This window comes from Clinocottus analis, unplaced genomic scaffold (assembly GCF_023055335.1).
Source record: "Clinocottus analis isolate CAN_PGR_092001 unplaced genomic scaffold, fCliAna1.0.p SCAF_8, whole genome shotgun sequence".
In the NCBI taxonomy this organism is placed as follows: Eukaryota; Metazoa; Chordata; class Actinopteri; order Perciformes; family Cottidae; genus Clinocottus; species Clinocottus analis.
This window is the reverse complement of record NW_027176240.1, coordinates 14036208-14054698: the sequence shown is the minus strand read 5'-3', so window position 1 is coordinate 14054698 and position 18491 is coordinate 14036208. Positions and strand designations below refer to the sequence as shown.

At 44.1% G+C, this 18491-nt stretch overlaps 1 protein-coding gene across 2 annotated transcripts in view; it reads left to right on the top strand.

Annotated features, from left to right (window-relative positions):
• The first annotated feature begins 5232 nt into the window (after window positions 1-5232).
• unc5b (unc-5 netrin receptor B) overlaps window positions 5233-18491 on the top strand; it is a 47658-nt gene continuing 34399 nt past the window's right edge. Inside the window, exons 1-2 of one of the 2 annotated variants that reach the window (XM_068568382.1) lie at window positions 5233-5305; window positions 7041-7246. In XM_068568382.1, coding sequence (XP_068424483.1) covers window positions 7159-7246 — 88 coding nt within the window. In that variant the 5' untranslated portion in view covers window positions 5233-5305; window positions 7041-7158. Of the gene's footprint in view, window positions 5306-6542; window positions 7247-18491 lie in introns of those variants that run through there. The other variant, XM_068568380.1, reaches the window with a different exon arrangement.

Sequence of the window (18491 nt, the reverse complement as noted above, 5' to 3'; positions counted from 1 at the left end):
ATGTATGCTGTCAATTGCTGTCTGTATGTAATGAAAATATCATTAAATAATAGTTTTAGCTGTAATGAAGTATGTCTGTGATGTGGTTTTCTTTCACCACTGGGGGAGATGCAGCTGCTGTTCCAATAATCCATGTTTCTCATGTTGCATCCCTCACTCTCTACTGTAGGATCCCTCAGCTTTGCATATTACAGTTACAGCCCTTATCTAAACAGAGTGGAGATGCGAAACATTTGCAATCTCCTCAGGAACTCGTCAATACACTCTCACAGAAGTATTTAGTGCAAACGACCATCGTGTTGCTCCTCGGTTTGCTGTTTACTAGTGATGTGTGTACGGCTGAAAGAGAGCTCAATCTGATCGTGGCCATAAGAGAATACAATGAGCATTAAGCTTCCTATCTTGCCTGAATATCAACAAATACAATTTGGATTTGAAGGTACATTCAACAGGGCAATCATCTGCAATCGATTGCAGTAAGATGTGTGTAGCTGATGAATCCTGAGAAATACGCTTTTACGGTCTCATAAGAGGAAGAGAAAACAAGTCTACATCAAACTAAGCTATTTTTAGTTGAGATAAAGTATATATATATATATATATATATATATATATATATATATATATATATATATATATATATATATATATATATATATATATATATATATGTAGTGTGTTAGAGTTGGATTTATATTAAAGACAGCTTGCGAATAGATTTGTTCGTTTTCTACATGTTTCTGTCAACTTAATTGTATTAAATGTTTTATCCCCTGAAGCAGAAGGAGAGCAGAGCTTCTAGGGCAACAATCAATGTAATTGTCCTAAGTCTGACACATGCAATCTGCTAAAAGCTCTGAAGCCCAAAGGCCCAGGTGTACCAAGGGATTACAATGGTGGAGGACAGGTGAAGTCAACGCACACTGACAGGGACACACACACACACACACACACACACATATTTATACATATGGTCATGTGTATTCGATGTTAGTTTCGATGTTAAGTTGCTTTAGATGTTAGTTGATAACCAAACACACCATCTAAAGTTCAAACCAATCTCATTATCTTCCAGCTGATGTGTAAATAGCATAAAGTTTTATATTCTAAGGAAGCAAAATGGGCCAAAAAAATTGCATAACTTTGAAGAAGAAAAAAAACAAATAGTATTATTATTTTGTGGAGGATGACGTTAGGAGCCTCACAGCCAGAGGAAAGAAGCTGCTCTGAAATCTGGCTGATACTTCAGTAACGCTTGCCAGACGACAGTCGGGCGAACAGGCTGGGGTTAGGGTGAGTATTGTCTTTAATACATTTTGAGCTCGAGGCACCTCAACAATATCACTGATGCCCAGTAGATGTGTACCAATGATGTTTAGGGCAGCTTTAATCACCCGCTGTAGATCCCTCCTATTCTGGAACGTGGACATCTCATGCAAGTGTGCAATGTTTCCACCCGAATGTTTTCTATTGCTCCTCGGTAAAAGTAAACAAACTTAGCACAGTATTTTTGTCTTCTTAAGTCTCTTCAGGAGATCCAGCTGTTTGTGAATTTTACTAACAAGAATGGAGATGCATGATGACCATGTCGGATTGTTTGTGATAACCGATTCCCAGGAACTTAAAACTTCTGAATAGCTCCACCTCAGCTCCATTGATGTGGATGTTTTTCTAAAATCAACAATGTATAACAAAGGTTGTTCTCTGACCACCACTCTGCAATATTTTTGATTTCCTCTCTATTTGAGGCCTAATTGTTCTTTGTAATCCGGCCGATGACGATGGTGCCATTTAGAAAATTCATAACAGAGTTCTCTTTATGTCTGGTTGAACTCGTACAGTGTGAACATGAGTGGGCTGAACACACAACCCTGATGGGCTCACAATGAAATAGGAGTGGCTGTCAATCTGAACTGGCTGGGGTTTGTTTGTGAGGAAGTTTAATAACTAGTTGTTATAGTTAGGTACTCAAGGTGGTAGCATTTCTGTCCACATTTCCAGTTTTTTTCTAATGATTTTGCCCGTGTAATCAATCAGGTGTGAGTCGGCAGCAGGAAAATATGGTCTCATTGTCCCAAGTGGGCGCGGGGGGGAGTTTTGTAGCTGCAAGAAACATTTGGGTAAACATGGTCCAATGTAAGATGGACATTTTGGTTCAATTTAGGTAAAACAGATCTGAGGTTTTTGAAACACGAGGAATCTCGGATGTTATAAGGAAGTCTCTGTAAAGATGTGTGAACAATAGTCTCTGATTTCCGGTTGCTGATGGTGGGTTTAGTTAGGGTGACCAGACGTCCTCTTTTTCCAGGACATGTCCTCTTTTTGAGACCTTAAAAATGCGTCCGGCAGGGATTCCAAAAACGTCCAGGATTTTTGTGTTTCTCTGGGTCTATCACAAACTGGTTATTACGCCCTCACAAGTTTCGGAAACGGTATCTTACATTCCACGTTCTTGCGCGAGCTCTGACTGTAGAGTGAACTGTCATTGGTCGACTGATCTCAGTGTTGCCAGATGCAGGATAACTATCCTCCAAATACGACCATTTTGAGCTTTTGGAATGATACTTCGCCATTCTGGCAACACTGAGCACTTTGTCACCTCCACTAGTTGCATTGTTTACAACAGAAATATGTATACACAATAGGGCTGTACTTGGCTGTACTCTATACTTCATATTATTGATCTGATTGATAACTACAACTATCATATACATGTTGTAGAGTAACAATTATATTACTTAAAAAGTTGTGTAGAGGGAGAAAAAATTTAAATAATCGACTAAAGTACAAGTGAGAGTTTCAAATATATTTGCTCAATAGTTTAATTAAACTAAAGCACACAATGTACATTTCATTCACCTCTTTTGCATTGAGGTGGAGGGAGATTTTCTCAAACCTTGGCACATGAAATGAAGGTTACGGTATTGTAACCCTCCTTCTATGAACTCAAACGGAGACCTTTAATGGCAATACTCTCCTTAATCATGGGCATGTATTCACTCACTGAACATTTGCATAAACATAGTCTAGCAATTAGGACGTACCTATCGGGATACATGCAGACCCAGCACACAAGCCAGCACACATCACTGTCAATATACAACACCGGAGCAAAAAGACCTCTATGTCAAAGGCTCAGTCTGTGCCGGCAGATGTTATGTACATGCTTCAACACTGAGACATCATATAAACCGGTTTCAACATGAGGTAATAGAAAGCCAAGACGCCGGGAAAGAGAGGTGAATGTTCTCAAAACATTCTTTACAATTACAACGTGAACGTCAGAAAAATCAGCTTTATGAACAACATCCACCATAAGAACCTCACCATCCAGGTTAATCCCAAAAAAAAAACCTCTGTGGCAATGGGGGCTCCTAGAAGATCGGTGGATTGTGAGATAGTTGGCGAACAGGCAGACGCCACAGGGGCTTGTGACTGGAGAACACATTTGCCGGAAAGTTCAGTAGTCCAGTAGAGGGCTGAGCCTGTGTGATTTTGAACCAACGCTTTCTGGAACTTTTCTGGCTTAAGAAAATTTGATTTTTAGGTTTTTATGATGTGATATGGATGACCTGAAACATTAAATACAGCCAAAGACAATGTCAGAGGCCTCCACTCTGGACATCCCGCAAGCCAAACTCTAATAATGAATATTATTAATTTTCCACAGATGTTGTCTTCTTGTCTTCTTGGTCAGTGGAAAGCCTGCAGAATGGATGCTTTATTTCGCTTTATTCACTGCTACTAAATTTATTAGGCATGTTCTCCTCTGGTCTGCAAGAAATAATTAGTCTCCTGGATAGGTCAACTTAATCATTCCTGAAAATAATATTCAATTATCTCCACAGCAACTTCTAGAGCATGTCTCCTATATTTAGACCCCCTCTGTTTTACAGAGATAGGAAGTGTTATCCTTTTCATGTCAAGCCTGCTACACAAAGCAACGGAGAGTCAGCAGTGCTAAACAGTCCTCGGTGGACAAACTATTATGCCTTAATAATAGCTCTAGCCTTCTCATTGTCTGTTCCTCTGTGTGATGCACCGCATCAGAGTTCCATTCGACTCGATTATGGCTCTCCTTTCCCACAGCTTCCCTCTCCAGCTTTCCATTGCGTGCCCTTGGTGTGTATCCTCAATTAGTCTTAGCGACGGGTACAACAAAGTAATATATTAAATTGTGGCAAGTTCAACGTTAGGCTCGTTTGAGATGAGCCAGGCCAGAATCAATCCCGAATGATCGCCTCCAAATGCATGCCAATTAGATTTCAGTCCAACTCGATCCCGGCTTCCCCTGATGTCATGTACGAGGCAACGATATTCTCACAGGATCGAGGGCGTCGTAGCCAGGCGTCGCAGTTGCTCTCCACGGCTGCACGACCCAAGGCGTGATTGGAAATGCCTGCTTGCAGCTTGATCAATGAGCTGATTGGCTCTTAGTTTTGACCACAAACATGTTTTGTAGAAAATCACGTTTTGTAGAAAATCACGTTTTTTTTTTCTTCAGAAAATACTAATTTCCTGTGTGGATTGTAGGCTATTAGTCCCGTGTTGTATATCTATATGTGACTTCCTGTATATTCCTGGATAGAATCAAACTCAAAAAGAATTCCTGATCTCATCCACTTCACGCACTTCATCTCGACCAGGACTTGTGTCATCACCTCATTAACAATTGTGGATATGAAGGAAAAGAGGGCAAATTGTCCAGAGCTTGTAAATGGTTACCATCCTGCATGACCTCAAGAGAGGTGTCACCAAAGCCTGTCCCATAAAAACTGTTGAATGAGCTCCTTACGCTGAAGTGCTCTATATACTATGAAACTCACTAAGTGAGGCGATTAGAAAAAGATCGTGGATAATGACACATAAGTATATACTCGATATACTCATTAATGCAGAGCACAGAGCTATTAAATGAAGGGGCAGAGCAGTAAAAGTGGCATAGAAACACAATCGGAAACTACAGCATGCACAGGCATGCAAACTAAAAAAAAAAAATGCATTTGCAGCTCCATGAGGTAAATCTGTCTCAAATAGAACCAGCAAACTCCATTTCACGCACAACCTCTCTCACTCTCACTGTTTCTGTCTGTGTCTCTCTCTCTGTCCCCGTCTCCTTCAGTCTCCTCCTCCCCCTCCCGCTCTCCATCTCTCACCAGTTATAATAAAGACTTAGAGAATAAATAAATAATCCAGAGTGTATTCTGTGCTTCAGGAAACAGCATAATTGTCGTCGGAAGAGAGAAGCATTGGGAGTCATCACTTGTCCAGGAAATTCTACCCTTTGAAGTTGGATTCAAGCAAAGTACAGCGACGCCGTTCTGTTGCCAGATTCTGTCACATCTTGGAGAAAGGCCTCGCTCGAGGCTCAGCAGCATGCATGCAAACTTGTGCCTTAACCTCTGGGCTTCATTCGATTTTACTATCATGTAATCTTATTTTATCTTTAGCGTTTTATAATTAAGTGTTAATTTGATCTCTATGTACAAGTCATGCAAGGATAAACTGTCTCCTCATTTATCATCGCCGTGACTCAGCAACAGAAGGTATGAATGGTAGACTCAGTATGAGCCAGAGAGTGATGCTGCCCCTGCATAATGTTATGCTGTAAGTAATAATCTGTGAGGAAGACAACATTGTCCTTTTTTTAATCACTGTAACATGATTCACATCATTTTCATCTTCATAAAAGCCTTCCACTGTATGGCCGCATTTATGCTCTCATTTAATTATTGTGGTGTTTCCTTTCTTTAAATTCAAATGCAGAGTTAACACAAAGCAATTTGCTGTTCCAAAAATCAGTGTTCAGTAAAGGCTTCTCAAGTGCGCAGGAAGTGACATGGTTACCGCTACCAGAAGCAAGAACCACGAGTGTTTCTTTATAATGAATTAAAGAGTAAAGTGGCTGTTCGGTTGAACAGTCAATATTACTGCAGCTCCGCAGACAAAGATAAGAAATCCTAAACTTCAAAAACTCCGAGAGGATTGTTAGAAATGACAGGTGATCTCAGAGAACAAAATACAACAACCAAAGATTCTTTCAGTCATACAGAAAACCACTTCGATAGTCAGGAGTGCTGCTGAGGAGTCATCCTTATTGGAGTTAAGCTCATTTATGAAAGGGTGCTCTCTTGTGGCCACCGGTAGTAAAATATGACCCAGGGATGCGGGAGGGACAGATCGACAGGGAGTAATATGTTCTCATAAAAATCCTGCTGGACTTATTTTATAGACCCAGCTGCCCTGACTACACTTCAGATAGGGCAGCAAAGAAAGGTGATTAACTATGTTATTTCACTAAAGTTATTATTCGATTTGGAAATATACAGACAGATAGATGGATAGATAGTCTGATTAATTGATTCTCAGGAGAATCTCACAACCTTACGAGTCTGCAGTGGGACCACAGCCGCTGAATCCGGAGCGGTGCCGCGCGCTCTGGAGTCCGGGTTTTCTTTTTCTCCCCTCCCATCTATTTCCTCCTCGCTTGCCACTAGTTTACCTTCACTTGTTCAGCCTTCACTCTGAGAGGAGGAGGATGGTATGTGATTGGCCAGGCGGGGACTGGTAGTCCGGAGGCTGGCATTGTGCTCCGCGTTGATCCCCGTGTTCTTGTTTACACCTTGCGGACGGGGACCAGAGCAGGCACCCAGGGGCCCCCAGAACAGACTCGGGAGTCCAGTCAGCTGTGGACGCGGCAATCTGCCAGCATCTCCGCGTTGTACTTATTTTGTAGAAGAAGTTACTCCTCTGCTGGGAATCGGACTCTGTCGTCTGATTGAACCTCTCCGTTCAGAGCAGCAATGCGTCAAACTTTTTGGTGACTTTTGTGGCACCACTGCGCTCACCGCTCCCAGACAAGCAGAGTAAGTGCAGCTGGAAATGAAATCTACCAGGATTTTGTTTCTCCACATTCACAGGGTGTGATAAGGACCTTTTCAAAGTTTGATTACGGGCGGAAATGTTTGGTCAAGAGTGAACTATTTAGCAAAACAACGACACGCAACATCAATTACTGGACTCTTTCGCTCTTTCCTTAGATTTTTGTTTCAGGAGGAGAGACTTTGCAGGACAAGAGTCACGCAAAGGGTCAGCAACACCGCAGGTTACGCAGTGTTGGAGACCCCGGGACGTTTTGCAACATCGTATACGGAAAAGATGCTCTCTGTTCGGATGCAGCGTGACCACGGGCTCGGTCCTCTGGTTCTTCTCCTCTTGGTCGGGGGATATGTCGTGTCTGGCACTGGTGAGTTGTTATTCACAGATCCGTGGTTAATAGTTGTTCGACACGGAGTTGTTTTTCAAAGATCATTGCGAAATACTGTTATGTGACATTGCGCAACATTGATAAAACGCGCTCACGTGTGTGCGCGCGCGCGCGCATACACACACACACACACACACACACACACACACACACACACACACACACACACGCACACACACACACGCACAGACACACGCACACACACACACACACACACGCACGCACACACACACAATTTAAGATTTTCGATCCGATTTGGGTCCAATCCCATTATTACCTCCACGCCCTGGATAATAAAACAACGAGTTAAATAAAAAATAAAAAACCTGCTTTGGACTGTGGAGCTGAAAGAGTTCCGGGATCTGGGTTCGCCTGCTGACCAGCACTTTCTTCACCACACAGAAAAGTCTTCAGCAGTAGAGTTGACCCGAGCTTTAAGAGCTCTCTTTTCTATTTGGAGCGGAAAAATAAAACTCCCCCGGTGAGCAGGGAGTAATTAAGGTTTTGCTCCATGCCTTCTTGGCAAAAAAAAGCCAAGAAAAGTAAGACGGAGCACTTGAAGTGATTCAGGGAAAGACATTGTTTCATTTATTTATTTTCCCATGGCAAAATCTAAATTTACACAAACTTATTTTTAAGCTTGGGAGTACATGTTGTGCCCATTGATCACAAACCATCGATACAGTGTTTAATAATTAATTGTTCTACATGGTATTTCAGTCTGAACAGAGCAGACTTTGATCAGGGAAGAGCAGACGTCAATCAGTGGATTGCTCAGAGTTAATGCCCTCAAAGAGTGCAGCAACTCTCATGGAGATGAAATCATTTGGTACACAAGGCAGGACCTGGACACCAAGAGGACACTGCCTATCTCCAGTGTGAGATGGATGACTTTACTCAGTGGGGCCTCGCGGTAGACAAGCCTGGACTGTTCATCCCCTCCCTTTACCAGATAGGATTGAAATACAAGGCAGAAATCCGAGGGTTCATTGGATTGTGGATTAAGCTCAGTTTACAATCGGAAAATAAAAGAACAATGCGGTCAACAATGAGTACAGAATCCACACAAGCTTTGCTAAAAGACCTCTCCAAGAAATAAACCTGACTTTCTGGTGAGGAACTCCATTTTTGACTTAATGAAAGCAGTAATCTTTTGAAGGACGCGCTGACTGTGTGTCCAGGTCTGTGGCCATTTCTTCGACTGCCAATAAGAACCCCTCCCCGTACCTCCCGAGGTCCTCCTGTGTGTATATTATTCCCAGAACAGTCAGAGCAGAAAAGCAGCTTACGTTTATTAAAATTGTGGCTCGTTCTGAAATCCTCGCATGAGAAATGAGAAACGTTGATGTAAACGGTTGAGGATTGAAGTGAGGTCCTGTTAGGGGAGCAGACCATGGAGGAGGAGGACAACAGGGGACAATAGCTCAGTATGCCACAGGAAAGTTTCTGTCTGGGAGAGAGAAAGGCAGAGATGTATTTAGGGAATGCATGATGGAACAGACAGATTGCGTTTATCTTCTCTCCCACTGTGTGTACACCTTTCCTCTGCCGACGCCCCTCAGATCCCTCCTGTCTCGGTCTCTGCCTGCATTGTGGATCTGCTGAGCTCACATTTCGGCTATGGTGCTTCTCTTTCTGTGTTGACATACACATTAATTACCCAGACTGCCAGGAACACTTGTTTGGAGTAACTTCCCTGCCGTCCGCCGGGCCTCTCCGTGTGTGTGTGTGTGTGTGTGTGTGTGTGAGAGCCATTATTAATGACTTCATCAGAATTAGAAAACCGACATACGGGAAGTGTGTCTACACACCGTTTTTTGACATCAGGATTAAATGAAGACAACAAGGTTCCCAGTAAGCCCCGTGTGGGGGGCGGGACAGGAGACCAGAGGCAAGACATGGCGGTCAAGACAGCAGGAAAGCGAGTGCTGTATTAAAGAGACAGTCGAATGGTCAGAGTTAAGCAGCGCAGCATGTCAGACATCTGGACAAATGGTGACACCCCTCTAGGTTGTGCTGTTTCATTTGTGTTCAGCGTGGGAATCCTCTTGCTCTCAAGAAGACTCTTCAATATTATATGTGAGCTAATAACAGGTTGCTGACATATTTGCTGCCCTCCGCTACAGTTTGTTCTGACAAAATCTGTAATTTTCTGACAGTTAAAAAATACATTTGAATGCATCCAGAGAAAGGAATGTGACAACAAAGCTAACCGCCAACATACACCAAAGTAGATTTGGCTTCAAAGACGCTCAACAGATTGAAATGTCAGATTAGATTAAAGTGTCTCTGAAACATGTTGTCATAACAAAAGCGCTGCCAGGCTGTGGCATCTACAGAGATTTGGACAGGTGATCGGACACCCGAAGATAAACAGACCGACAGCTCTCTTTAGGCCAGGCCACAGGCCAGACTAGTTCCTCGGGCAAGTCCTGCTGGAAGACCAGACCAGGCCACATTCTGTCCCAGAGCAGTGCATTAGTTTTATGGTCGTCAGGCGGCAGGCGGCAGGGGATGGGATCGCTGGCCAGCCGCTGCCCTCTCTGCTGTATTATTCATACGTGCAAAGTGGTCTTTGTTAATATTTAAAATGTGCTTATGATGCTCAAATTCTTGACATCAGAGACAGCGAAAGAGAAAGAAGTGGGAGGGGAACAGCTGCTCAGCTCTCATTGGCGGATCTGACCCGGATGGCTGCAGGGGGTCAGGAAGGCTTTTAGGGTACCAATATAGGCATTTATAGATGACATAAAAGACTGGCAGTTTGAGCAAGTGTGCCAATTGCAGCCAGGGGCTGTTGCAGAGGACGTGTGAACCAAACAGGGAGAGGGGTTACGCAGGGTAATGTTATCCATCTGAAAGTTAAGAGGAAAAACAGAAAGAGGAGATAGAAGAGAAATGAATGTGCGAGAGACACATTGAGATGGATTGATTTCAGTGCTTGGCTTTTAAATATCCTTTATGAGAAAAGAGCAAAGAAGAACCCTCCATAGCAATGGCATTCAAGCGTCATTAAACCTCTGGCACGGGCCAGAGAATGAGGTGGAGTGTGGGTGGTAAGGTATGAGAGGGAGAGGAAGGCAAGGGATGTGCAGCAGGACCAGTTTAAAGCGAGCAAAGCAGAAGAAGAGTGACGGATATTGTCGAGGAAGGAGGCGGGGGGAGGAAAGTGAAAAAGAGACACACAAATCCACTTGGTGGATGTTTTTATTAAGGCTCTTATCGATGGAGAGAGCTCACAGTATTAAGAGTAGACATGTTTAATGCTTTGCCAATACTCTGCATGTTAGACCAGACCATAAATCTGCAGCAAACAGCAAGTGCTCTGCAGGAGGCAAAATATTGAGGTAAATGGAAGACAGAGCTGACGATAAAGAGTGGAAAGAGGAACTGGCAGCAGAAGAAAGTTTTGAGTGGAGATTGGCAGACTTGAGATGAATATAAATTTCGGCGCAGGCCATTATTTTCTTCTTCAAAGACAATATGTTCTCAAAGTCTTTAGAATCTAGGGTAATAATTATCTAATCAATATGGCTGAGCCTGACAATCAATTCAAACTGCTTGTTGTTTATAAAGGTGTACACAATTATCATCAAGTGAAGCTGTTTGAATATTTTATGTAATGCTTCCTTGGATTCTGGTCACACCAGATGGTCTCCTGCCTGTGTGCCCTTATACAGAACAGTAATACTATGCTGAAATGTTTCATTTCAATTCAAGATGTAATGCCATTGATTTCATTTAATACACAATTTCACCAAGCTATTTAAACCAAGGTCAAACTAGTTTTTATCAAAATGGTAATAACAAAATGTAGTTTACTTTGTCAATGACTTTTAAAGTCAATATTTTCTGAATAAAACAACAATTTTGTTCAGACCTTCAGATAGCCAGAGAGTGCAGTAAAATATGTAAAGCTGGAATGAGAGAGGGGGATGGATGGATGGATGGATGGATGGATGGATGGATGGATGGGCCGGGGGTGGAGGAAGAAGAGTTTCGGTGGCAGATGGGAGCTGAGTTGCTGCTGGGCCGGTAGGACAGGGTACCCCCTGCCCCTCCATCCTGCCCTGTGGGGCAAGATGGGTGGGGCAGACAGGGAAATAGGAAGAAAACCTCTGTGGGGTTCCATTGTGCTTGTAGATGAATAGGAGACTCCACAGACCTTTGTGTGTGGTAAAGGGGGGCAGAGCACACATGCACGCGCGCACACACACACACACAGAGAACTGCTCACTTCAACTTTAACAGGAACTACACTTGCATTAATGTGTATGTGTGCTCACAATTCTTCAGATGTGTGTTACTGTTGTATGACCACACATGCTTAGGTTAAGATCACACCTGCCTGTTAAATCCTTAAACATCTCCGAACCTCATTACGATTGATATGCTAAGACATGCTCAGTGACATCTGACATCAAAAGGACACCACCCACCCACTCACCCACACCCACATATGCAAAACGGAGCCACATCCTCTAATGAAGAGGTAGCATTTATTTGTATAATGGTGGAAGACCTGCTGGGTCACTTGGGAGGAGTGGGAGAGCGAGTGCAGGAATTTTCATTTAGGATCTCAGCAGCATTCTGGGCATCGTGACCAATAGGATCAGGATTCACCACGGGGGGTCTCGCAAGATCCTGAGCAACCTCTTTACGCTAAGATAGACGCATACACACACGCACACATGCGCACACATATACACACACTTGGCAAAAGTGGTTGCGTGGCTGAGGTCCATTGACCAGAAGCAATGTCAGCACTTGATTGGCTGTGCTGTGGTCCAGTGTGTATTCTCGTCTAAAAGGGGGAGATTTTTCAGACCATGTAGATTCCCCTTATCTTCTTAGCAGAGGCTTTTTTTGTCTTTAAAATTCCGTTGAGCCAAGTCCACTCAGAGCTTAGACCACATACAATCTGTTAATGCCTGTGTTTGTGTCTGTTTGTGTCTCAGTGTGTCATCTGGGCTCAGCTAACTGGAGGAAAAGTCAGCTTAAAAGTCTGTTAAAATGTGTTGCATCGGGAAAGGCGATGGCATTTGGTATTATTCTGGCTTCCTTTCATGAATGTGGCATACAAAGCTACATTGCCCCACATCCACGTTAATAAATTGCCTTCACTTGTCCCCATTTCCCCTTTTCCCCTTCCTTCAGTCAAGTTGATAGTCTCATCAGGTGTATTTATAGCTTCATATTCTCACATATACCAACCTCTGTCATCCATATCTCTCTCACTCCATCATTTCTTCCCTCAGCCTGCTCTCTGGCGGAGTTTGGGAATTGCTCTTTAGAAGGCACTGCGAAGAATCCCATTTCTCTGAGTGTAACACTTATTAGGGTCCCATCTGCCCGCAGGGCACTTATGAATGGGGAGGGGGGGGTAGGATTGTCGTGAGTAGGTAAAGGGGAGGGATGACGAGGAAAGGAGCTTTGTCACGCCTGTGTTGTCAGTGGATGTGGGTGCCACTGGGGGCTTGTGCGAGGCGGGAAGGGGCTCCTGCACTGCAGAGCACACATCGAGCAGCTGGTGTGTCTAAAGTAGGGGAATGACATACAGACCTCCCCGGAGAGATGGCGTATTGAGCGTACGTGTGCATATCTCCGGCTGAGAGAGGGAACGGAAATGATCCTGCCTCCTTCTGTCTGCATGGCAGGCAGCTAGGCAACAGCAGGACTTTCAAACAACTTCCTTTTTTCTTTTCTTTTTTCTCCCTCAGGCTTTAAATCAAGGCGAATGATGCTTAATGAGTGTATTTGTTATTTGTGAGTGTGTAAAGGCTGTGGTGGGGTGGGGTGTAGCATGGGCTTGTATGATTGGCTATATGTCAGCAGTGGGCTGCTGTGTTATTTAATGTAGTGATTGTCGTAAAGCACCATGTTTGTCTCTCAAGTCCATTGCCCCGTCAGTAATGGACCAGTGATTAACCACTTCATCTGAGGTCAACAAGGGCACCTCCAGACCTTCCCTGTCCTGGTCTCTCCGTTGCTGCTCCTTCCCTGTTTTCCTTTCCTTGTCTCCTGTCCTTGTTGTTCTGCTCCTCTTCTCTCCCATCCTCTCTTTGGCTTGAGGTTTAAATATTGTGCTTATGGAAAAGGTCTGCTATGCAGTATCTGACTTCATCCCCAAAACATATGACACATACTAGCACGCACAGTCGGGGCAATAATCCCTCTTTCTGCTCAGAGACTCTTGGATCACAACCACAGCAAAGAGAAGAGCGTAAGAATGAGATCTGCCCTCATCCACTCTTTAATTCCTCCACCCGTCTCCAGCTCCAGGACTTAATTCTCACTTCTCCTCCAGAGGCTTTGACTGGGAGGCTCCAAACACACAGTAAAGATTCTGTTCTCGCTTTGGATGCAGGTCTTAATCAAGAACTGACAGGCGCCTCTTGGCTCGGGTTTGAGTGTTTGCCGTGAGTGTGTGTGCGTGTGCGCGTGTGTGTGCGATGGGCGCGCGCTGATGGGAAGCCAGCCGCATTACTTAGGTATTACTCCCTTTTCTGCATGGGTCACAGTGGGGTCACACTCCCAATCTCAATCAGCACACAGCTTGCACATACACCCATCTCTCTCTTGCTCTGGCAGGCGCTCTGATTGCACAGGAGGAAACCTGGTTTATCCTCCTGGTTCATTCACTGAGCCAGGTGTACGCCAAGTATTCTACAAAATGCCACCAGGCGCCGGTCGCTGTAGAGTTAGGCATCGTTTTAAATGGGCGCCATGTGTGAAGTTATGGACAAGGCCTTGTCTAATGTGGCAGATGTACCCGCATGTAATTAAGGTTAGATTTAAGTGTATGAGCTCACACACGCATCAAGTGTGTCAGCGGGTGTGTGACTCAAGCCTCTTACCTGCTGCTGACCAGATGGGCTCAACAGCCGACCTCACGCTCACCTCTTCCCGCCACTCCGCTTAGATTAGCTGGTGTGCTGAGCGAAGGCAGACGGGCATTATCATGGACACATCAGTCGCCCGCCCCACACCGTCCTCCCCATGCAGCACCCAATCTTGCACACACACACACACACAAACACACACACACACAAACACACATACACACACACAAATGCATCACATATGTAGCCCTCGTTCTTCACGTTAGATATTTAGGATGACGACATGCCGTTTGTGTGTGTAGCTGGTTGGGCAGCGCCCGTGGCCTGCTGTTTATGGGGATTATCAAAGCAGATGGACAGCCATGCTGACTATTGAGGGTTCATTAACTCTGGGTGTCTCCGCTCTTGCTCAGCTTCACTTGCCTCCAATCCACTCAGCAACAAGGGGTGGTGAGTGTGTTTATGTGTGTGTGTGTGTGTGTGTGTGTGTGTGTGTGTGTGTGTGTGTGTGTTGGTACAGCAGGTAGAGAAAGCCGCTCACACAAGCAAGGGAAGGCCATACAGATGTTAATCGAATGGGGGATAGTTAAGTGTGGCTTCAGCCGCATGGGGTCAGAGACCCCATGCTGGAAGCACACTTCATGTTCTCCTGCGGGCTTATTATTATTATTATTCTTCTTATAGTCAAACCACTACTCCTCCCAGAGCGTTGCCAGCACATGCGCAAAAATTACATCGAAACGTGCGGTTTGCGCGGGAATCGTGAGCTATGACTTTTCTAAGAGATTCGCCCGTACGTTTTCCCGAAAAATGCAAAAAACATAAAAAAAATTTCACGAAACGTTCGTAGAGGGTGGCGCGCCAATTAACAGAGTGAGAAGAAGCGACAGAAACTGTTAAAAAAATAAAACGTATTTTGTCTTTACTCCCACAATGTTCACTCTTCATACACCATTGTTGGATAGAAACGTTGGAAATCTTGTCTTCTGTCATAAACTGCGGTCGATAGGAATCCAACGGACTCAGACGTCTTGAAATCGGACTGAATGTGAGAGAAAGTCCACCTCGCTCTGCCATCCGCCGCCATGTTAAATCTCCCTCCAAAGCCACGTCTCCCCTGAAGCTCGTACCTGATTTGTAAATCGCCCGTACAGACACATGTTTTATCGTACAGACTCGCCAGTCACAGTATCTGTTCATCAGGTCTTCCTAACGCTCAATATGCGATATCGAAGCAATAGTGGCTTTTAAAGTACCATTTTTTAAAAATAGTTTGAAAGGAGTTCCACAGTATTTAGGTCTATTAAGCTCAGCGTAAGGAAGTCCCTTTGAAGTCATCACCATGGCAACCTTTGATCTAACGACCCACAGGTGTTCTCGTTAGGGCAGTTTAACAGACACACAGACACTTACACACGCACACACAACACAGATGACTTCTGTCTCTCTGTCTGTTTGTCTCACACACACAGACACACATACACACACACAAACAAACAAACACATACACAAACACACACACAAACAGACACAAACACACAAACAGACACACACACACAAAGACGTTTACGTGTGTTTTATATTGTGTAGTTGTCAACACTGTGATCATTAATAAGGTCATATGATATTTCATATACGTTTGTGTGTGTTCAGGACGTTCAGTAGTTTATTTCCTTAAGTCCACAGTCCAGTCTGCCTCTAATCAGTCTGCTGGCGCTCACTTGGTCACCATGACGACGGCAGCACACAGGTGCTTCATATCAGCCAATCAGTTTAACACACAAACCAACTCAAGTGCTTTGGAGGAGAGACGGGCGTCAGAAACAAAAGCTATATATTGCGAGGTCTTACGGCAGTAGTAGCCACACTTTCAAAATTTCTTGCGAAATTTTCTAGTTTATATATGTGCTTCACGTTTTTGCCTGATTAGTTTACATGGAAGCGCTGTAGTGGATGCCTTTTTCTTTTTTTACTGAACTACTCCCGTGTTGATTCAATTCAATTCAGTTTATTTCATATAGCCCTTTGATGCAGTTGGTGTCAAAAAAAAGGTCCCTATACATGAAAAGCAGCATCAGAAACATGTTCCATGTAATCATACTAGGGCCGACGGAGGAGTTATAGTTTAGCAAGATGCGATATCTTCAGCAGAGGGCCATTTCCATAGCATTTCGCTGCTCTCCCGGGGGAGATGGATAGGTATAGTTATAGAGGGTCATTAAACTCTGAGCGGTGTCTCTCCCTGTCAAAAACTTCAACCTTCACGCCGCAGCCAGCTCCAGCCCCCCTCTTCCACAGCTTAATAAAAGAAACATGTATCACACTGGGACAGATAGACGTACCTGTGGAGAGCCAGGCAGGCAGACAGACAGACGGACTGGCAGATTCCTCGGCAGATGGGTTGTTTGAAACCCCCCGAGACTTCGGCGCAGACAGAGCAGTGAGTCACCTGGTGTCACGACATCTTGCCAGAGATGTGACCAGGAGCAGGAAATATGTTCGAGACAGTACGAATACAGTAACTAATGATTTTTTTTTCGTTATTCATTCGTATCTTGATTATTTTTCATTACAATTAGTCTGTTAAATGCCAGGAAGATAGTGGAAAAGACTCATTACAATTTCCTAGAGCCCACGGCGTTGTTTATAAATTGACAGTCCAAACCAAAGATATTCAATATGCAATGATATAAAACAAAGACAAATAGCACATTTTCAATTTTGAGAAACTGGAACAGTCAAATGTTAAAGATATCAACTAATTGATAAACCAGTAAGACCCCTGGTGTGGTATGTTACAACTCAATAGCAAAGGTGCATTCTGTGTTATTGTGATTTGGTTTCATTTCTGCCTTATGACTTTTATCACATATCATCCCTTTTTTCTAACGTTACTCTCAAATGTATCATAAGCACTTTGCTGTTTCCAAACACCAGCTGTAAGTAAACCATTAAAAACAGCACAAAAAAGCCTCAGACTAGTACCTCAACCTAACCACAAAGGCACAGGGAGATCATTTACAGGTACCGTTCGGTGTTTTGCCCTTTTAATGCCTGTAATGGAAAAAATGTTTTATTGTGGAACATTGACAGATTGTAACTTCTCTGCTGCTCTCAACCCCTTTGTGATGAGGTGATGGAGTATTTTTGGTTAAGGATGAATGGCAGAATGAAATAGAACATTTACGTGTGCGTGTCAACGTCCGCCCACGCCTCTGAGAGTGTGTACATGCGTGCATTTGCGAGCACGCACACTCATCAGCCCGTGCGCGCTGAGATGCTGTCGCTTATGACGGCGTCCCTCTTTATGCTTCTGTGAGCGTGAGTTTGTGAGTGACAGTTATACAGTGGTGTGAAGTGTGTAAATCTCCTTCCCTCTAAAGCGCCCAGCAGTGGGCCTTACATTAGCGCACCAATTTACACATCTGTCCTGAGGCGAAGAATGGGAAACTCAGACAATAATGGAAGTCTCTCAAAGTGTGTGTGTGTGTGTGTGTGTGTGTGTGTGTGTGTGTGTGTGTGTGTGTGTGTGTGTGTGTGAGTGAGAGAGAACGGTAGGGGAGACTCTGTAAACAAGCGACAGAGGAGGTTTATTAAAACCCCACCACCACTCACCATCCTTTTGTCCTTCTATTCTCTGTCTCTCACCTCCCTTCCCACCTCTTTCAGCCAGAGGAGCGATTACATGCCTCTGTCTCTCCTGTCTTTCATCTCTCTCTGTGAAGAGGAGAGGAATGAAGGTCTTCTGTGGCGTGTAATTACACAGAGGGATCCTGGATGAGGGCGTCTGCCTCCACAAAAAAAAAAGAAGCAACCCCTGTCCCCCTAAATACCTCTTGATAGGGGGAGATCTAAAACGAGACATTTAACTACCTTTGATCCACCGCAGGGCCCTTGTCTTTACCTGCCACTTATGGAGACCTAATAAGTACTATCACAAGTCTATTTATTTCATTAGAAGCACTGACACTAACATATGCGTGGCTCAGCTCCAGCCCCGTGGGAATGAAATACACAGCTCCTCCATTCATTTTAAGCACAGAGTCATAATCATGACACATTTACAGGCTGGTGTTCCAATCTTACCCATGAGTCATATTGCTGAATGATTATGAAAGGGCGGATTTTTATGGGCTTACATTGGTATTGGCTCAACCTCTAATTGGCCCAAAGCACATTTGCATTCTGGGAAGGTAATAATGGGGCTCTTTGGAGGCACTTTAAACGAGAAAGTCATTGCACTCTGACTTAATTCTCCTCATAGAAGTGCTGATGCCTCCAGATGGCTTTTTTACTGTGTGAGTGTGATATGGCCATTTTGTGTGCATGATCATACACTTACTCAATACTTTGGGAATAGCTACCTTGCTAGCAATGCCGCT